Source organism: Falco punctatus, assembly GCF_963210335.1.
Source record: "Falco punctatus genome assembly, contig: scaffold_30, whole genome shotgun sequence".
Taxonomy (NCBI): domain Eukaryota; kingdom Metazoa; phylum Chordata; class Aves; order Falconiformes; family Falconidae; genus Falco; species Falco punctatus.
This window is the reverse complement of record NW_027660235.1, coordinates 25,464-45,599: the sequence shown is the minus strand read 5'-3', so window position 1 is coordinate 45,599 and position 20,136 is coordinate 25,464. Positions and strand designations below refer to the sequence as shown.

The 20,136-nt window shown below is 48.5% G+C and overlaps 1 protein-coding gene across 1 annotated transcript; it reads right to left on the bottom strand.

Moving 5' to 3' along the window:
* Positions 1-2,950: 2,950 nt before the first annotated feature.
* LOC308057467 (uncharacterized protein) lies at positions 2,951-15,178 on the bottom strand (the record flags this gene model as incomplete). The annotated part of the gene is given in 7 exon segments (XM_080411565.1): positions 2,951-3,051; positions 3,515-3,617; positions 6,987-7,061; positions 7,979-8,076; positions 14,559-14,673; positions 14,675-14,954; positions 14,956-15,178. Coding segments are annotated over 7 exon segments (939 nt in total). The 5' UTR covers positions 15,123-15,178.
* Positions 15,179-20,136: the final 4,958 nt, after the last annotated feature.

The window sequence follows — 20,136 nt, the reverse complement described above, 5'->3', positions numbered from 1 at the left end:
ACAAGGACACGTGCTTGGAATAAAGGTTCACAAGTCTGGGGTATGCCATGCTCCATTGTTCTATTCCACGATTCACAACAAATGGTTCACAAACAATTCCTGAGGGGAGTGTTTTGATGGGGTGGGGGGTTTATTCCCATGTTTCAATTCTGTTATCTAGTTTGGACTAAAATGTTTAAGGCACCAAGGCCATACCCCATTTATTATCCATTTGGATATGCCAACCTGGGGATAACATGACTTTCTATTTGTGGTGTATGGATTCACCGTGGGGTCTCAATACATACTGGATCCCCCCTTTGCAAGGGGAACAGATCCCCTGCCCAGCAGGCAGCTCGTTGAGGGGCCCACCAGGACCTTCTCTGCCAAGCTGCTTTCCAGCAAGGTGGCCCCCGCCTGTGCCGGGGCCTGGGCTTGTTCCTCCCCAGAGGCCAGAGTAGGCACTTGTTGGACCTGATGAGGTTCATGCTGGCCCCTTTCTCCAGCCCAGCTGGGTCCCCACATGCCAGCACACCCACTTTGGTACCAGACACCCCCACCCCCCATTTTGTGGGTGCCAGCAGTGCCCAATGCCAGACCATCCCCACTGGGTTCAGCCCCAGCTGCGGGATGGGTGGATAAGCTCCACAGATAGATCCATGGATAGAGGAAAGATTTAACCTTTCAGATGAGGGGGCAGGCCAAGGGGGTCCCAGCCCTGCACCCCACCAGCTGCTCACTGGCAGGGGAACCCATTGCTCTTGTGGGAGCAGTGCTGCCACCATGGGGGCTTGCAGAAACAGACACAGTGGTGCCGGCAGTCGCATCTCCACCAAGCCTTTGGGCAGCCCCACAGGTGGGAGCAGCCGTCCTGCAGGCACAATCCTGCCCAGCACGGTCCTGAGGCTGCCTGCCCACGTGCCCTGCCCATGGGGACATGGTGCTGGGGCCTGGGGTCTGCTGGGGTGCTGCTGCCTGGCCCCACGTGGATGGTGCTGCCCAGGCCCATGGAGCTGATTCTGTCTGGTGTCATGGGGCTCCTCTTCCTCATCCCCATTGGGCTCCTTCTGCCCACCTGCGCAGGGCTGCTTCTGCTTGGCACCGTGTCCTGCCCTTGGTCTTTGTCCCTATCTGCCATCTTCACCATGTGCGCATCTGCCCCCAGCAGCTCCACTTGAAGGACCTGGGGCCACCCTCTGGGATCCAGCAGCCCTGGATAGACCTGATCCTCTTTCCTGCTGCTCCTCTTTCCTGGCGGTGGGGGAGGGAGAGAACTGTGGGGTGGTGGTGAGCGTGGTGTGTGTCCCACTACAGACCGCCTCTTGCCACTTGGCCATCATTGCTTGCAGAAACTTTTGGTACTGCCTGGTCACTATGAGGGTGTCCTGGACAATATGGATGAGCTCCTCGGTGAGGTTCTGTGTGACCGTGGCCATGCTGAGGGGCTGCTGGGGGTGGCTTCAAATCGATGGGGCTCTACGCACTGTCCCTGCTATCCAATGGGGAACTCCTCATGCTTTGGCATCCCTGCCATCCACAAGGAATTCCTCCTCTGGCAGCTCCAGGGAGAGGCCCTGGCCAAGGGCAATTCCCAGCTTCCCCACTGGCACCCAGGTTGCCCTGATGGACCAGGAAGGTTCAGAGCCGGGTAGTGCCACTGGCTCTGCCATCACACCAGGCCAGTGGTGTGGGACACAGTAGAGGGAGCCCGGGGTAGAATGGCCAGTGCATGACAGGGAGGGCAGCAGGGCCTGTGCAGACTGGTGCTCCCTCCACAGAACATCTGCGCTCGCCCTGCAGTGGAGGATGGGGAAGAGAGAGAAGGCTGTTGTCCTGCAGTGCTCATGCACATCTTCAAGTCCATGTGTGGAGGTCCAACTTCTGTTAGTGAGGACTGGCAGGTTTCTTGGACAGGCACTGGGAGGGCAGTCAGATGTTGTGTTGCCTGAAGATCCTGACCTCTTCTTCCTCATCCAAAGTGCCACGAGTCCCAGAATCACACAATGGTCGTTGTTGGAGGGAACCTCTGGAGATTATGCAGTCCAACGCCCTGCAAAAGCAGGCTGTGCTAGAGCAGGTTGCACAAAATCCTGTGCAGGTGGTGCTGGAATGTTTCCAGAGGCCTCTCTGGGCAGCCGGTGCCAGTGATCTTAAGCTGGAGTGCTGTGCAAGGGTCCCTGTGCTGGTGGGGGGCAGTGCCTGGACTAGCTGCAACGTCAAGGCACTGCAAAGGGGCAAGGAGATGATGAGCACAACAAGCCCATGCCACGCTCCCTGCCTCCCCACATGACAGTGCCTGTGCCCAGGTCCCTGATGGCTGTGGAGGCCACCTGGCCCTGGGCACCCTCTACCCTGCAGTGCGCTGGAGCTGTCTTTGCCCTGGAGCTGTCTTAGGCTTGCGCTAGTCCACCCAGGTCCTGAGGCCTTCCTTGCACCCCAGACCCCTCTGCAGAGCCTCAAGCACTCAAAGAAAGCCCGCTGGACTGGGGGCCTGGTCCCTAGACTTGACCATTCCACTCGAGTCCCCACGGCACTCTTCCATGTAATGCCCCAGAGCCTTCTGTTGCTCGACTAGCCAGACCTTGGGAGCCCTCCCGAGGCAGTCATGGTGACCCAGGCACTCTGTTTGTCCCACAGTCCCTCAGGGAGCCCTGCAGGGTCCCTCTGCCCCCCTTAGCACCTCTGTACTCTGCATGGAAACCTTCCTGAGTGCATCATGGTGCAGGGACGTGGCAGTGCAGTAAAAGCAGATACTGTGGTGTCGCTGGGATGCCCGGAGAACTACAGGGAGGTCAGAGCTGGGACCACCCATCCCATGCCCTCTCCTCGCTGCCTGTCAGTTCCACATGGGAAAGACACCCTGGGTTCAGGCTTCTTGTTCCAGCTTTATTGAATTGCAGCCGTTCTCTGGAGAAGAGCTGCACCTCTGCCTGTCTTAGCAGCACCAGCAGCACAGTGATCGCAGGGTGCATCATGATGTTTGCCGCACCCTTGGAGTGCTCAGGATGGAGGTGGTCTGAGCTGCCAGGGAACAGATGGAGGGTTCATTGTCTTCCTCCAAGGTCTGAAGGGCTGTGATGGAAAGAAACGGAGCAGAGATGAACTGCCATGTCTGCGAAAACCACCAGGCATCCCCTCCAGCCCATGCTCCCTACTCACCGCTGCAGATTTCAGCCAGTTTCTCCTCCCTTTGGTCCCTCAGGAGCTGCCCAGCAAGCCCTAGGGACAGAGCTTCATCAGACCCACCACTCCCCAGCGTGCTCCCAGCAGCACAGCCCCCAGCTCAGCTGGCTGGGCTGCATGCCCTCCTCCCCCTCATCAGGCTGACCCCAGGGAAGAGCAGTAGCTGAGGCGGGTGGGACTGAGCAAGGCAGCCACCAAACCCACCTGCATGGTCAAGGGTGGGAGAGAGAGGCCAAGGTCCTGCACGGGGCAGCCGAGGCTGTGGCAGCCACAGGGCTGCTCCTTTCTGCCGGTACAGCGGCGGGACTGGGGCTGGGCTGCCAAAAGCGGGACGCTGGGGGCTGTGGCTCACCGATGAACCTGACGGCTGTTGCTCGCAAGGTGGCCTGATCATCCTCCAGGTATGGCAGGCTCTGATTCAAGTACTCTTCGGTCCTGCGCCTGTCCCGCTGTAGCTGGAGAGAGCACAAGGGTAGGGGCATGTCACACAGCCTGTCACATGCTCCCCAGCTGGCCGGAGCAGTCCCGCCTGCCAGCACCCGCCGCTGCCCAGAGCCCTCCCTCCCACTGGGTGCGGGGAGAGGGGTGTGGAGAAGAGCCCTTGGGGCTCTCTTCTCGAGGACAGGGAACAAGGATGCAACTCCAGGCTGTGGGCTGTGGGCTCCAGCAAAGGGAGGCCAGTGAGTAGGAGCCGGGTGGATGCCGGGGGCTACCTCTGCTGTGCAGCAGTGCGTTGGTAGCCGGGCCTTGGGAGAAGGTGCTGCCATGCACACAGGTGCTCGGGGCTTGCGAGAAGTGCTTGGCTGCTGAGGAGGTGGCAACTGGCTGGTGTGCCATGTGTCCTCACCTGAGGGTGGCTGTCAGATCCTGGGTCTGCTCTGCCAGCCCACTGGGTTGTAACCCGTTCCTTGCCTCGCTGGGGACTAGCTCGTCTCCCTCCTTCTATTATTTCTTTTCCCCTGTGCATCTTGGATGTGAGGCACTAGCCCTTTGTGATGCAAAAGTGTGCCTGGGCACTCTGAGTGGTCCCATCTGTGCACAGACTCACATTTAGCATGAACCTGTGAGCTGCACTCAATGGGCTTAGCGTCCATGGTGCTGGTTTCATGTGCGGGTGAAAACTCTGGTTGTCATCCAAAGACTTCTGCATCCAAAGGTGCAGCACCCCTGAACCTGACAGTGCCGGTGATGGGACATTTGTGAGTTGGTTTTCTCTTCAAGGAGGTCTTTGATCAGCTTAGTGGAGAGCCTGCTGTTGCCTGGTTCTCCTTAGCAGGGTGCCCGTTAAAAGCTGCCTGGCTCCATGCCCTGCAAGAGCCTCTCTGGAAGCGTTTCTGCATAGTGTGGGGTGCTATCTGTGCCAGGGTGAAGGCTTCGGCTCCTTCTGCCATGGCAGTCAAGCTGTCAAGCTGCAAAAGAGCATTTGATGGGAGAGGACAACTTTGGGCTGCTGCCTGGCTCTGTTCTTGACTCATGACTTCCTCCCCACTTTGCATGAGGCTGGCAGCCTGCAGTGGACTTTCAGAGCGCCTCCTGTCCCAAGAACACTTCCTTGGGCTGGCAGCTTACAGCCAGGTGATGCAAGGAAAAGGATCATTTCCTTCTGTGCTCTCAAAACCTGCGTGTGCCAGGTGGCGTACAGAGAAACCAGATTTTTTCAAGCTTGACTGCTAGGGACTTGTCTGGATGTGGGTCTTGGGAGGAAGAGGAAAGCAAATCGAGGTGAAGGAACACACTGACTCATCAGCTGTTCCCCATTTTAGTGTTCCAAGCCTGCCGGACAAAAAGCAGCTAAGAGCACACCGCCTAGGCTGCTGAACTATGGTGGCAGAAGACCAGGATCTTCAAGAGATGGCTGAGACCATGGTCCAGGAAGTGCTGAAGCGGGTGAAGTGAAGCTGTGCAGGAATTGTTCCTGAATGTTTAACAGAGTTACATGGGACTTTCAGGGCCTGCTAGCACTACACAAATCTGGCTTGAGTGCTTGGGCAATCAGAATTAGTTCAGACTTGATTTCTTTTTGAAATAACATGGCTGATTATCTTTCCTTATTACAAATAAAAGCAAACTACTTAGGACTGCTTTTAAGGTCAGAAAGTTTTTCTTCTTTTTTTCTTGCACGTTTATTTCCTCCATTTCCTGTTACCTCTTGCTTCAGCTCCACAAGGAAATACTGACAGCTTAATAACCATGGTAATAGCAATAATCAAACAGCAGGGCTGCTATTAAAAAAAAAAAACAAAATGAGGTGAGGGCAGGAACAAAAAAATCGCTGAAATCCAACATGTAGCCTCAGTTCACATCTATGATAAAGCAGCGGGGAAGTATTGAGCTAACGGTTGTGAGCTGCCAGCACTGCTGTTGCAGAAGATAGCAGGAGGTCTCTCAAAAGACTCATTCCTACCCAAGGATACTGATTCATCACACTAATCCAAACCCCACTTAAGAGAACCCAAATGAAAAACGGGTAAGAAGTTGTACCTGAGCTCCCTGTTTTGTAACCAACTGTGGTAAGAGTGTAATACAAACCTCTGAAACCCCGATTTCAGAAATCTGGTGAGATACACCATCATCAGCCACCATGTCTGGGTATAACCATCTATGTCCCCTTGCCATTCCACGCAGTAGTTCTCTGTAGCTTTTCCTGGAGAGCAAACTGCAGCCAACCAACCAGTTAGTTACTGGCCTGGTCTGTCCATGTTCCAGTCAGGGTCACCTAACACTTTCAGCAGCTCAGGTGCGTACTGTACAAGCCCAGCAGCTGGCCTCCAAGACCCAGAAACTCCACCTGTCTTAATCTCTCCTAAACTTAAAAGTGATGCTCTCTGCAGGACCCAGTTAGGAACAGCACAAGGTTTAAGCTTCCTTGTCCAAGAGTGCCCGCTTTTCCTTCTGAGACCACAAAGCACCGTCTGGATCCAACAGAAACGGGGCTGGTAACCAGCTTGCTGACTACTAGCGCGCCGATACGGTTCACTGTCTTCGGGACTGGTCCAGCAGTTTCGTATAGGCTTTGCCACTCCTATCTAGCAGCACACAGCATGACCAAACAGCCTAAAACGCCCCGCAAACCACGCTTCAACAGCATCGCACTGAATTCCTGCAACTGGTGGAAGGTATTGAGTGGAACGATAGGAAATATACCATGCAATAGTTCTATTTTTTGTGAAGAACAATAAAAAAGCTTAGTCAGCCAGGGCTGATGAATTTTACCGCTTTTGAGGATTTGTGCAAGTGGTTACTGATGGATGATCAATACACCAGCAGGGCAGGATGCTCAATACTGCAGCTTGCCACATCCCCCAGCAGAAGTCTGGGGAAGTATATGCCCCAGAACACACAAAAGGCAAACTGATTATTCCCCACAGCTCAGCAAGAACCGCAGGCAAACTGCTGTCTTCTGTACCATCTGCACAGCCTGTCACCACGTTCCAGGAGAAATGACCTATGCTATGCTATGCTAAGACTCAGAAATCTCAAGAAGCCCCGTTGATCCACGCGGTACGATAGTTGTGTTACCCTGCTCAGAGACAGCTGGTTACTGACCTGGTGGAACTGATACAGGGCACCGCTCGCCTTTGGCCTTCTCATGCAGAGGATCGCCTTCCCACAGCCTCTGCCCAGATGCTCGGCAGCTTTTTGCTGGGGGTTTCCAGGAAACAAAGCAACCACTAGCAAGTGGCCTAAAGCTCTTCTGACTCCACACACTGCCCACAGACTTGCTTCTCCAAACAACTGATTTTTACTAGACCCTTTGGACACTGTATATTATCCTTCAATCTAGCCACAACACCACCTTTGACAACTCCTTTGGAATGATTTACTATCCCATTGATCTCGGCCTTCCGAGATAAGCTATTTAATTGTGACTTCCCATCGCTCAGACGGATCCTCACGTCCTGGATGAAAAAAGCAGCTCACGATCAAAGTGAGAGGACAAAGATGCACTGTGCGAAAAATAAATACTACAATATCGACGGCATGACTGTCTGTTGGCTATTTATAGCCTTACACTAACGTGTTATCCAGGCCATAACCTGCCCATCTTGGATAAGCTTATTTTTTAAAAAAAAATCATGAATAAAAGACAAAGGTTGATATTTGCAAGACAGGAAACTGGATGATCAAGCTTGGGTAGGTCAACCCTTTTTCAACACACATAAGCATAACTTGCTTCGCTTGTCCTCTGTGAGGGGGGAAAAAAGTATATGCCTTATGCTGTAATAGAAAAGGAAGCCCTTGCATTCTTCCTTCAGATCTTCCGATACCTGATAAGCCAGGCCCTCCAAATAAGGTGCAGTTTCCACTAGAATTACATAACGCATTTACAGAAAGTACTGGAGTTATTTTTAATAAGAGATCTCTGAGGTGGGGCCCATTCCAAAAAGTCACCTTAGTTTTTCTCGTTCAACAAATGAAACTCAGGACTGCAGGAAGCTGTCGGGGACAAAGAAGTGGAGCTGCTTCTCAGTATTTTCATAATATTAAAGAATCTCTTTTTGTCCAGGCAAGAACATTCTTCCAATACAACTGCAGGCTCATTAACTAAAAGTGATTCTGGTGAAGTCAAGCAAAAAAACACTCCACTGATGAGGACACCCACTATGCTGCTAGCCTGAAACCTAACCTGAATTACAAAACTACCCGTTTAACAGTCAGTGGTTCTTTGAAATAGGTATTTGTAAACCACACCACTTTCACTTTATCAAGCAGATCAATTTTCAAATTTTTATCCTGAATTTCACAAGTGTATAAACCTGCAGTTCATTCATACAGTCTCCTTCGCTTTCACCTCCTTTCAGTAGGCTATGCTCACCTGGACAAAGCTGTCGTGGGTGCACGCTGAAGCAGTAGGACCAGCACAGCCGGCCAGAGGATCTGTGTGGGCTGCCGCTGAACAGCTCTGTGGTGTGGCTGCAAGAATTCAAACACAGCTATCAGACTGCCAGAACTTGTGTCTGGTGTGCAGAGTTCTATTGCTTACTTTGATTAAACATTTCAATAATCACACAGTAAGTGAAATTCCAGAAATTTGTTGTTACCTTCCAAGTGATTTTAAGACCAATTTCTTAATCTTAAAAATACTTATTTTAAGATATGTATAGATATATTAAAAATATATATTGTAAAATTGATAAAACACACACATACATGCAGAAACTTCATAATCAGTCTCTTGTGTCTTAATATCACCTTTTTGATTTGGCTGCTTGAGTTTCTTGTCACAATACACCACAGAAAGCGTATTCACATAGCTGAGCCTAGGTGTTCGTACACACGTACACACTTGTGACCATGTGAATTTTAAGACTTACAAAGAAAATGAATTATCTTAACCGAGAGTGTATCATTCCGAAGAATATCATGACTACTCCTGAACTACCACTCACCAGAAAGGTTTTCATATGTAAATGAACCCTACAGGCACAGATGTATTCAAAAGGCGCGATTGGACTTGCACTGCCAGGTGGCACCAATAACTAATATGTCTCACATGGTCTCCATGACTGATTTTTCATTATTAGACACTCTCAGATAATGAAGCTTCAACGCATTTCTTTGACCCGATTCTACTACTGTCAAAGGTTTTGCAGATAGCCGAAAGTAAACAGAACTAAATCCTTAAAATAATTATGGTCTAAGGCTAGTGGGGAAAAAAAGACTTAGATGAGCATATTTTATTTTACTGACTTTTCAATAAGAATCATAATGAAAAACCAGGGAAATCTTTTTGTCATGGAAGTTAACAAACAAGTTTGAATACACGTAAAAAAGAAATCTTTTCAGAAAGTTCTACTTTGATTTCATTTAATGGGACTTCAAAAGTGAAATGAAAAGAGTCAAGAATAAGATTGAACATACATTCTTTAGTTCTCTCACTTATTAAATACGTACCTTAAGGTTAACTATCACTTTCCAAACAAACTAATCTTGCTGCTATGCTCTCATGATGAAGGAAACCAGACTTTTTCATGTGGACATATGAAGAAACACCCTTTCAGCATGCTGTATTTTATAATATACAGAAGAAAGGATAGCGGAGAGATTAAGAGATACACAGGAACAGAAGTAAAACCACTGAGACAGTCCTAAGTGACAGTGAAAATTAAAAGATTTATCATACTCCAGTGAAATGTCACTTACACTCTCAGAAACGCTAATTAATTCACTGGAGTTTTCAAACACCTCAGATTCCCTAAGTTTCTGTATTTTAGTTTTGATTACACCTTGCAAAACTTGGTATGTTTTCACTGCGTTCGCACACCCACCTCCCACCCCAGAAGATTCTACCTGAGCAACATAGCCAAGTTATCCTTTAAACTTAAAGCAAGGAGCGTCATCCAGTGAGAGAGATCTACATATTCATGTCTAAATCTACGCTGGTCTCCCTCAGCTCCCCTACAGGCAGTACTTCAAAACAGGCACTTCCAGGACACCAGTAATCTTACCCCAAGATAAACTCTAAACTGAGCAACGTGAATCACACCCGAGACGCCCCTTTCCTTCCCTTGACTACGGAAGAGGGCTGGGGCCTTAGCTGAGATAGAGACAACTACAACTCATCATGATGAGTTTCAGCCTATGCTCTGTAACAAATAGAAACGCAAAGCGGGGACCACCTCCCACCGTAATGAATCAAGTATTCTGGATGAGGCTTGGAGCAACCTGGTCTAATAGAAGGTGTCCCTGCCCACAGCAGGGGGGTGGGAACTTGCTGATCTTTAAGGTCCCTTCCAACCCAAACCATTCTGTGATTCTCAGGACACCTGCTCCTGGGAGAAGACTTAATAGTTAGCAGCTGGTAAGGCAGGCTGCACACTTTGGCCACCACAGTAATCTTTGCATAAGGGGCACAAGGCAAGGAGCATGTGGCAGAAATTGCCTGTCTCTTAAACATTTAAGTGTGTCTACAAGAAATGCTCAGCTCCTCAGAACCCTTCCTTGACAAAAATGACGTTATTGAAACTAGTGATTATTGTCTGAAATGTTCTCAGCAGAGGTCTCAGAAGAGATGCACAAAAGATGTAATGATTTCACTGTGTAGGATTTCTAAACAGGGATAGATAGCTGTCTTTGTGAAGGTGCGGCTGCCAAAGGAGGAGCAGGCAGAAAGAAAGAATAATAACTGAGCTTTAGTTTGTCCAAGGAAAGAGTCACTATTCTGAATTTCAGAAGTTTTAGGGAAATTAAACAAAACCACCACAAAACAACAACAAATAGACCACCACTCCCCAGAAAATAACCTATCACGTGATTTTTCCAATTCAAGGTAAGGGCAAGGAAAAGAACAGTAATTTGCTTCAACTCCTCTTCTGAAGAATAAAAACACTTCAGTGAGACTGATTTATTTTGTAATCCAGTGATTAAGTGAGACTGACAATTGTGGCAGAAATAATTTAGAAAAAAGAAAGGAGCCAAGACTTTTGTACTTTCTAGTCTTCAGTGCATAAAAAAATACAACATAAAGAAGCTAAGCAAGAAAAAAATTTAGATACAAAAATAGTACGAGCAGAATGAAATATTCTATACCAGGAGTCCTCAAACTATGACCCCTGGGCCAGATACGGCCCCCCAGGGTCCTCAGTCTGCCCCCCTGTATTTACAGAACCCCCACATCACAACCACCCTGCCGGGGGTTGGAGGGGGAAACCAAGCAGCCGCGGATTACTTCCTGCCACCTAATCCACGCGCCGGCCCCCTGTTTAGAAAGTTTGAGGACCCTTGTTCTACACAATACTTTTGACTGATCTTTAAGGTTTAAAAACTTAACCTGGAAAAACATGAGACCAAGGCCTAGGATACTACTTCTTAACAAGGTCTCAGTGCTTTAATATCATTGTCCAAGTTTTGCTTAATTAAAAAAACAAAAATGAAAGTTAGCCTCACACTGACTAATTTTGGACAAATGTTTTTCTCCTCGCCCTTTCACCTCAACAGAAAGGCTATCCAGAAAATCACCAGGGGGGGACACAAAATCTGGAGGAAGGACACGATTACCAAACAGAAACTCCTTTTGCTTTAAAGGTCCATCTTCCTTTTAGACTGGACACTTTCCAATTCTCACTTGAGATATACACATGGCAGAGTATTATAGAAAAATATTTAGAAGTCTCACTTTAAAATCTATTTTTGAAAAGCAAATGCAGAAATTTTTTTTCATACCTGTTGGATAGCAGGCTTGTGAGTACAGCACTGAAGATGCAGAGCTGCTACAATTTGCAATGGATGCGGCAACGCTTTGAGTCCCTTGCTGAAGTGGCAGAAGAGAAGCCACAGGCTGGAGTGTGTACGTGGCTCCTGTTGGAAGTGTCTGGAGTACCGGAAAGGCAGCCCCTTTATCTGGAAAAGCTGGGCAAGCCCCTTGCCCTGGCAGCAACCCAAGTGGTCCCTGCTGGATCCAAGTGGAAGGGACTGGAGTCGGATCTAATCTTTGTGCTGCTGAAGTGCTGGGGGCTTGGCACGAGGTTGCCATGTAGGAGTAAGGAGAGAAAACACCTTGACCGTAAAGTTGATGAAACTGTCCTACAGTCAGCAGTCCTGCAGTGGGTACAAAATAAAGTGAAACAAGTGTTAAGGAAAGGAGTTTTCACAGGCAAAGAAAGGCAATATGAGGAGCCAAGGCTCTACAACATTATTTGTGAAGACTACCTTTGCTCCAGCATACTTAACCCAGAAAGAAGACTGTACTCTTAGACCCGAGCATGCAGTAACTGCTGTGTGGCACACGAGTGAAACACCAACACAGGTGTCTGCGTAGCATTCAATCTCCTTAAACTGGCAGTAATGAGTTACCCATATTTAGAAATGTGCTATAAATCGAAAAGTGTAGTAACTTACTAAACCAAACAAAAGCCATTTTGAAAGTACTGTGTGTTAAATTAGACAATACATTTTAAAAAAGGGACATCATAAAGCAAGATTTTACCAAACTCCACTACTGACAGCTCACAAACAGCTAAGGGAAGGGCAATGTCAAAATCCTCCAAAGGACTTTGCAAGTACTTTATGACAAGTCATTTATTTGGTCAAGAAAAAAAATTCAAAGCCAATTTTTTCTCAGTCAGCTCAACTAGTTCAGTGCAGACTAAAATATCCCAGACTTTGCCATTTTGTTATTTCTTAGATAGTCGTTTTATTCTTCTTTATTATTTTACAGTTTCCTCTCTCAGACAGTTACTGTTTCATGAAATGGTATTTGCTTTTATACCATGACAGCTCAATTTCTGTTTTGGTGACTTTGTTGAAACACTGACAGTAACACCCCAAACGCCTGTGCTCATTGATTTCTCTAAGAACTACTGCATTTGTGACTCTCCTGCAGGACTGCATTTAGCCATGAGAATTACAAGTTTCAGGATGGTTCACATCAATAGGGTTTATATAGAAGCCAGGCTTTCTCAGACCTGTAGTTTGCAATTCTCCCTCAAAAGGACTTTTTTTTAAAAAATAGCCTCACACTTACCTCTTGCACTCCTCTGATGAAAGCTAATTCCAGAAATCAGTAACATACAGTCATTATTCTGCAAGTTCACATTTAACCATTAAGAATCACTAAATAAATACCAGCTGACCCTGAAAATTTGCTAAGACTTAATGTATAGGACTGTTTATTTCCTGTTCAGTACTTTCACCATTTATAAACAGAGAAGGGACAGGGGTATGAAAATCCTTTTGTTTATATTTTACCTTTGGATAGGGACATGAAGATTATCTAGTTCTAACACATAAACAAGACACCACAGGATGCCAAGTTACCAACCTCCTGTTGCTGTACAGGAATTGTTCCTGAATGTTTAACACAGCGTTACATGCTGCAAGACATTGGGAACAGACTGAGGCTTTGCAAACAAAAGTATCTCTTATCTATCAAAGTACCTCACATTTACAGCAAAGACGTGTCTCTAAATAGTCAGTACAGAGCGCAACAGTGCATTGTCAGCCTGTCAGAACTTGACTGCATAGAAACCCCAATGTTTTCCTTGTTCTGTCTTTCTAGAAAATGAGACTCCTAGAGCAAAATCTCTGAAACTGCAGCCATCAAAACAGAGGACAAAAAATGAAAAAGTCGTCTCTTTCTAATAATTTCCTTTACCAGTGGTCTGCATTACATCAGACAAACCACAGGTCATTGAAGTCTGCAATGACTCATCTTAGCGTTAACAGCGTTCACATCAAATCATTAATTTAAATGCTTCCTAGCCTCCCTACTGAAATAAGTTCCATCCCTTCTCCGATGCTTCATTTTGTTTTCTTGGTATTGCACATGCAGTTCCACACACATCATGGAAAACATCACTTGAATTAAGATGACAGTTCCTACCCTGACACAGTAACCAAGAGTATGGTGATACCCTACTCTGCTCTAAATGCCAGCCGGTGCTGCAGAGAGCAGTACCTTCAACTGCTTCTCCCCTTCTCCTGGTCGCACAGTCCTGCCGCTCCTCCTACACCACGCCTTACAGCTCTGCACCCATGGGGTGCATCACCCGGGTCCAAGAGCCAGCCACAAAAAGGCTATTAAAGTCTTCTCTGATCATTGCGCTGAACCAACATGTTGCTGTATCAGCTGCAAGGAAGATGACAGTTAAAACGCCACCAAAGGAATGGGAAGCAGGAGTGCTCTTCTTGCAGCAGCCCACAGCTAGAGCAGCCCAAGAGCACTGCAAAGCAAGATATTCACATCTTCCTTACACAGCGCCAACTACAAAGCTTTCGGGCCGATACAAAATGTGTGGAATAATCCTGAGGGCGCAGACTTGTCTTGGGAAAACTCAGATCCTCTCAAAGAGGGTTAGAAAGAAAGAAAACACGTTCTAGGGCTTTTCAGCAGTATTATTTTCTAATTGGCTCTCACCTACTCATGCAATCCGTTTTAAAAACTGCGTAGCTTGTGAATTCTTTTTCAGGAGACAACTGACAGAAATCTTACTACCAGGTCTTGTTTCCTTTGCACAAAACTAACAGGATGCTCTAGTTACCACTTCACACGACTCACTGTTTTGCACGCATTTAATGACAGCTTATTAAGCACCCCTACTGATGGGCATCCTTACTGACGGGCAAGAAGCAGTAACGTTCATCTGGTAGAGCTGTGCCAGCTCCACAGAGATCGGGCAAGGGTGTTCTTAGTGTAGTACACAATGGAGGCTGTACTATAGTCTCATATATAGTCTCAGTATACAGCCTGAAATACATGTGAACCATGCTACTCATGCTTACTGGCAGCAGATCTACCTGCATAAACAACAACAGCTTCCCTACACCAGGTGAACTGAGATGCCACCGGCAAGGACAGGTAACCCTTCTCCCTCAGGGGAGTGCTGATTTTCAAAACCCATGCCACCCAGCGCTTCTCAAAAACCCACCAAGGCCCCACATGGCCCACTCTGACTCACCAGGCCTGTTGGCATTGCTGAGCGTCGAGGGCGGAAGCAGCGGTTGCCCGTCCAGTGGCATGCCAAGCAAGCGCTGGAAGCGGTTGGGTGGGCGGCTGGTCACATCCAGGGCTCTCTGCCATCTTCGCCTTGTTGCCTTTCATCAGGCGCTTCAGGTGGACGAGGAGGTCGGGGCGGTCGCGGCGAAAGTGGGGGCTGCGGAAGTGATGCAGGGGCCCGGTGCAGTTGCCACCGTTGCCTTGTCCACCCTCTGGGCCCGGCCCAGGCCCGGGCCCCACCACACTGCTCCCCGGCAACATCCCCACCTTGCGGAAGCCATAGAGATTGAGCTGTCGGATGAAGCTGCTGAAGTTCTTGGTCTTGAAGAAACCGACGGCTGCCGCTGCCCCATGGCCACCCAGCTGCGCCCAGCAGCTCGCACTCAAAGAGCGGCTGGTTGATGACCAGCCCCTGGCCGGAGGCATCCCAGCGAACGGAGCGGCAGTGCGGGCTGTTGACCAGCCGCCACAGTCTGGCGGGGAAGGTGTTGGCACTGACGGGGACGGGCTGCTGCGACGCAACCATGTCGGTAGGTGGCACCAACCGCCGCGCTCAACCGCCGCCCGCGTGGCCTCCGCTTCCCCCGCCACGCGCCGAACGGCACGTGCCCTGCTTGCGAGGGACTGCCCACCGCGTGCGGCCCCCGGCCCTCAGCCCCGCCGCGGCGCTGGTCTGCGCAGCGCCCCAGTCCCTCGGCATGGACGGCTGCAGCCCGGCCACCCCCTCAGCCCGGCCATCCCCCTTAGCTCCCGGTCCCCTCAGCCCCGCCATCCCCCCCTCAGCCCTGCCATCCCCCCCTCAGCTCCCCGGTGCCCTCCGCCCCACCTCAGCTGCGCCATCCTTCTCAGCTCCCCGGTGCCCTCAGCCCCGCCATCCCCCTCAGCTCCCGGTCCCCTCAGGCCCCCCTCAGCCCCGCCATCCCCCTCAGCTCCCCGGTGCCCTCAGCCCCGCCATTCCCCTCAGCTCCCCGGTGCCCTCAACCCCCCCTCAGCCCCGCCATCCCCCTCACTCCCCCCATCCATTCAGCCCCCCAAGTCCCCTCAGCCAGGCCATGTCCCTCAGCCCCCACCATGTCCCTCAGCCATCCCCTCCGCCCCGCCGGTCCCCTCACCCCGCCGGCCCTTCAGCTCCGCTGCCACCAGCATCTCCTGTAGCTTCCGTGAGCGACCCGGCAGCTGAGGCCCGGGGCCAGAAGTTGCCGCTCAGGGCGGCCCCGCCGCCAGCCCGGAGCCATCCCGGGGGCAGCCTGGAGGCCCTTGAACCACGGCGTGGGTGAGCGCCGGACCGTGGAAAGCAGCTGCAGACAGGGCAGAGCGGGGAACATGCGTTCCGCAGCCCTGCGCCCCGCCACGGCTGCCCAGCACCCTGAGAAAACCCCGGGAAAGGGGCGGGGCTGCAGGGCCACGTGACACAACATCGAATCCCAGGGAGGGGCAATCTCGGGAAGGGAGGGGCAGGGGCGGGTTCTGCTGAGCAGCCGGACCCGCCCGGGCCGCCGCGGCTGCCGCGGGGTGCAGGCGGCGGGGACGGAGGGGACAGAGGGGACGGAGGGGGGTGCGGGCGGCGGGGACAGAGGGGACAGAGGGGGGTGGTGATGGAGTGGACAGAGGGGATGGAGGGGACAGAGGGGACGGAGGGGGGTGTGGGTGTTGGGGACGGAGGGGATGGAGGGGGACGCGGGCAGCGGGGAGCTGGGGAGCTGCTCCATGTGCCGGGGGTGCACGGGGCTGGTGCTTACCCCGCCGGGAGGAATGCTGCTGGCAGAGCAGGTGTTGCAAAGTGTTGGCTTAAAAACCACTGGCAGTTCACAAAAGGAAAAGCAAATTTATAAGGAGCGCAGAGGAACGCGGAACAAATTGGGAATTGTGTCACATTTGCCCTAAAACCCCCCAGACCTGTGCAGTTCTGATCCCCACACCAGAACAGATCAGGTGGAGTTAAAATGGGGCAGAGAAAATCAGCAGCGAGGATAAGAACTAGCTTCAGTGGAAGGAAATACTGAAGAAGGAATCTTCAGAGGGGCGGTTATTGTATGAAAAGATAGGTAGTAAAGTTGTAGTTAGTGTAAAGGAGGCAAGCACGACTAATGGAGGATTTCAAATAGGAGAAATCAAATCAGGTACTTAATCACAGGGAAACTGGGGAACTAATTGTCACAGGATGTTTTGGGTACCATAATGTTACTTGGCTAAGGGAGGGTGTGGGGGTGTGCGTGTGTGTGTGTGAAGAAAAAAGAGAGGAAAAAATAAAAAGAACGAGATTAGCTATATTCACAAAGACCAGAACTCTTAAGCGGCACCTTTGTCACTGCGAGTGCTTGCACTGTGCGCTGGCACAGCTCTGAGGTGGTGCCTGAGCTGCACTGGTACAGATGTGCCCTCTCCTCAGCCTTGTGCTGTCAGCTGTGACTGCAGGCAGACTGCAGGAACCAGCAGAACCATCCTTACCGCTGCAGAACAGGAATCTGCTATGAACCAACAGGCAAAGAAGAGCAGGGAGCCGGGGAAGGAAGAGTGCGGTGATGTCTCTCTCTGCTTGCATCTTGCCCACAGGTCACCAGCAGTGGCGGAAGAAAATGACATTCCTCTGTCTTGGCTGCCCTCAAAGCAAGACAGTAGTGAGAAGACTGAGCACCTGTGTGTTTTGTGAGCTCAAATACATTATCTTGGAGTTGTCGTAAGATTTCTTAGCAAGAAGGTACAAACCCAAACCTCTTCTTTAACTAAAGTCGTCCTTATTGCTTTGCTTTACAGCACAGCCCCTAACCACCAAGGTAAGTAAAAGCGCAGTAAGTTCCAGAAAGGGGGCAAAATTGAATAAACTGATGGGAAACTGTTCCTATTCTTAAACTGAAAGTAATATCCCTCTGCTTTTCCGCATAGCTGAAGTGAGGAAAATGATGTTTGGGTGGGGTTGCTAACAGAGTTTCACACTTCAAATTAAACCAGAAGCAGAAATTTTGTCAATGTTGTCATCAAAGCTAAATCCAGCACCACAGAAGGATGTTGCTTTACCCAAGGAATTAGTGGCCTACGATTCTAGTAAGCTCATGCTGTCGTCTTCCCAAGAGGCTTTGCATTTTTTTCCCCTCGGTAATAATTTATTAAGAATTATGTTGCTCAGTGTAAACAGCTAAAACTTAAGTAAAGCATACTGAATGCAAATCTGAAAAATCCAGAAAAATGTCCACTTCACAAAAAATTCTTCTCAGCATTCCTGAGGTTGTCTTTTGCATTACTTCAGTGAAATGAATTTGGGTTTCTCTCTCCCTGTGCAGCAAGAGTGCCAGAAGACTATGACTACCTGATGGTGGGACAGGTGAGATTTTTAGTGTATCATCCGTAAATCAGGGAAGAGCCAGCAATACGTAGTCCATAACTGAAATGCAGAGCATGATCCCCTAGAACTAACACACAGAAACATCGGTCCCTTTGGTACCACTGGCCATTCTTGACTTCAGCCACAAGAGCGGATTCATTTGCCACTTCATGGTCAGTGGGTTAAATTTGGTCCTGAGGACTTTAATCGTTACTTTGTTGTCAAAGATTGTTATTAGCCAAAGGTGATGGGAGCTGCAAGAATAAATAGCTTATTACTAATTTGTGTTATGGACTCAGTGCTTTCCTTCTTTTTCACCCATGTGAACTCAAATTGCTGTTAGCCCGCACGCCCCTATTTGCCATGTACCATGGCAGTTACTCTCTGGTGTCTGCCTCTCTCACAGCTGTGCCTTTCTCTGCAGCTAGCTTTCTTCCTCCTTCCCTGCTGCGGGACACCAGAGATGTGCCTATTTTACAGACGAGAAGATGGGCCTTTACCAGAGATTCATAATCCTCTTCTCCTGCCAGTGCTTAATCTCCATTCCAACCTTTTGTAATAACCTCCTAGTTTTCTATGTTTCCCTTGCTTATACATATACATATAGTAACCCCCCCTACCAACTGAACGATGTAAATTACACATTTTGCAAACTGATTCTGCAGAGCTGAACATAAATGTTATTGTTAGCTTGTCTACTGTATGTCAGGGCAAGGACAGCTGCATTTCCATGCAGTGTGCTGACCCTGACTACCATCCAAGGACATACTACTGTTGGTAAAAGCAGTACTTAATCCCTGGAAGGTTTTACCAAGTTAAGTGGAGGATTTTTAATCACCTGGAAAATTTAAATCAATGTGTGCTTTTGTTCAGCTACCAGTTAGTTGAGGAAGTGACCAGTTTAAATTATCAAGCCTGTAATTTGCAGAAGGCCAGACATGCTGCGTACAGTCACCCTTCCTGGGCTGAAAAAGTCCACCTCTAAATGCATAAGAGGAATGTACATATATACTATAAAGCTGGAAAATAACTGTTCTTACCATGATTATATGCATGTTAGATCTGTGAGTGGTAAGAAGTGTTGCTGTAATTAGTTTCAGTTTTGTTAGGAAGGTAACAAAGAACAGTTGAAAAACATTCCCTAGAGAATTAACATTTTGGAAGAAAAGTGATTTTTCTTACTTTTTTTTTTTCTAGTTAAAGAAATAATCAGCTAGTACAGAAGGATGGATATTATTTTCTTATTGATGTATAGCAGTACAAATCTTTGAGCTCCAGACCTCTTGTAACACAGCTAAGGCAGAATCTCATACTACTACATTTTAATTTGTTCTGAATCAACATAAGTAAACATTGAATATTTCTATCCATGTCATCTTAATTAGGAAGGAAAGAAGGACCTAGATGCTTTGCTAATAAGTCAGGTAAGAGAAAAATCAAAACTGTTTTCAGATTTGACAAATTTTGGCAAATAATCTCTGTTTTTAATTATGGATGGGATTAGGTCCGGAAGCACGAGCATAGTACAAGACAACCAACTTTCCTACTCAGCTGACTCATCTGAAACTATGGAACATGACAATTTTAGAACGGAAGCCTAAGAACATATCATCAGCCCATTTTTCTCAGTTCTGTTTTAAGTGATCTTTGAAAAGCATAGTTAACTTCCATTTCATGTGTTAATACCATATTAAATTGCCTTATTGCTTTGTGATGTAGAGAAACTTTGGTGTTGACTTCTCTGATTTATTTCAATTATTTTTTTTCTTGTAAGCTTGAAAAAAGGATATTCCACTGAAATAAGCTGATTGCAAGCAGTTTCAGTAATTGAATCCCTGGATAGTTGTCATTATGCTGGGAGGTTTTATTTCTAATGGAATTTTAATGCTGAAACAGTTTAATTTAAAACTGTTGCCATAAAACATGTTAGAATTTTCTATTTTTGTTGCAGGATTTTTTTTTCCCAAAACCTTTTTAAAAGCTGAGGTTGAAGATTATATTATTACACCAAGAAATACTGCCAAATATATTCTGTGAAATTAGAAAGATTTCTACAAGATAAGACTGTTAAGACTATCATGCTGTCAGTCTGTTGCAGTGTTCACCAGTACTAAAATGACTGCATTTAAATAATATTATGAGTTACTGGGGTGTTTTTTCAGTGGGAAGATGAAGAGGGTCCCCCATTGAGAGTCGGCCAAGTCACGACAATCACACCAAT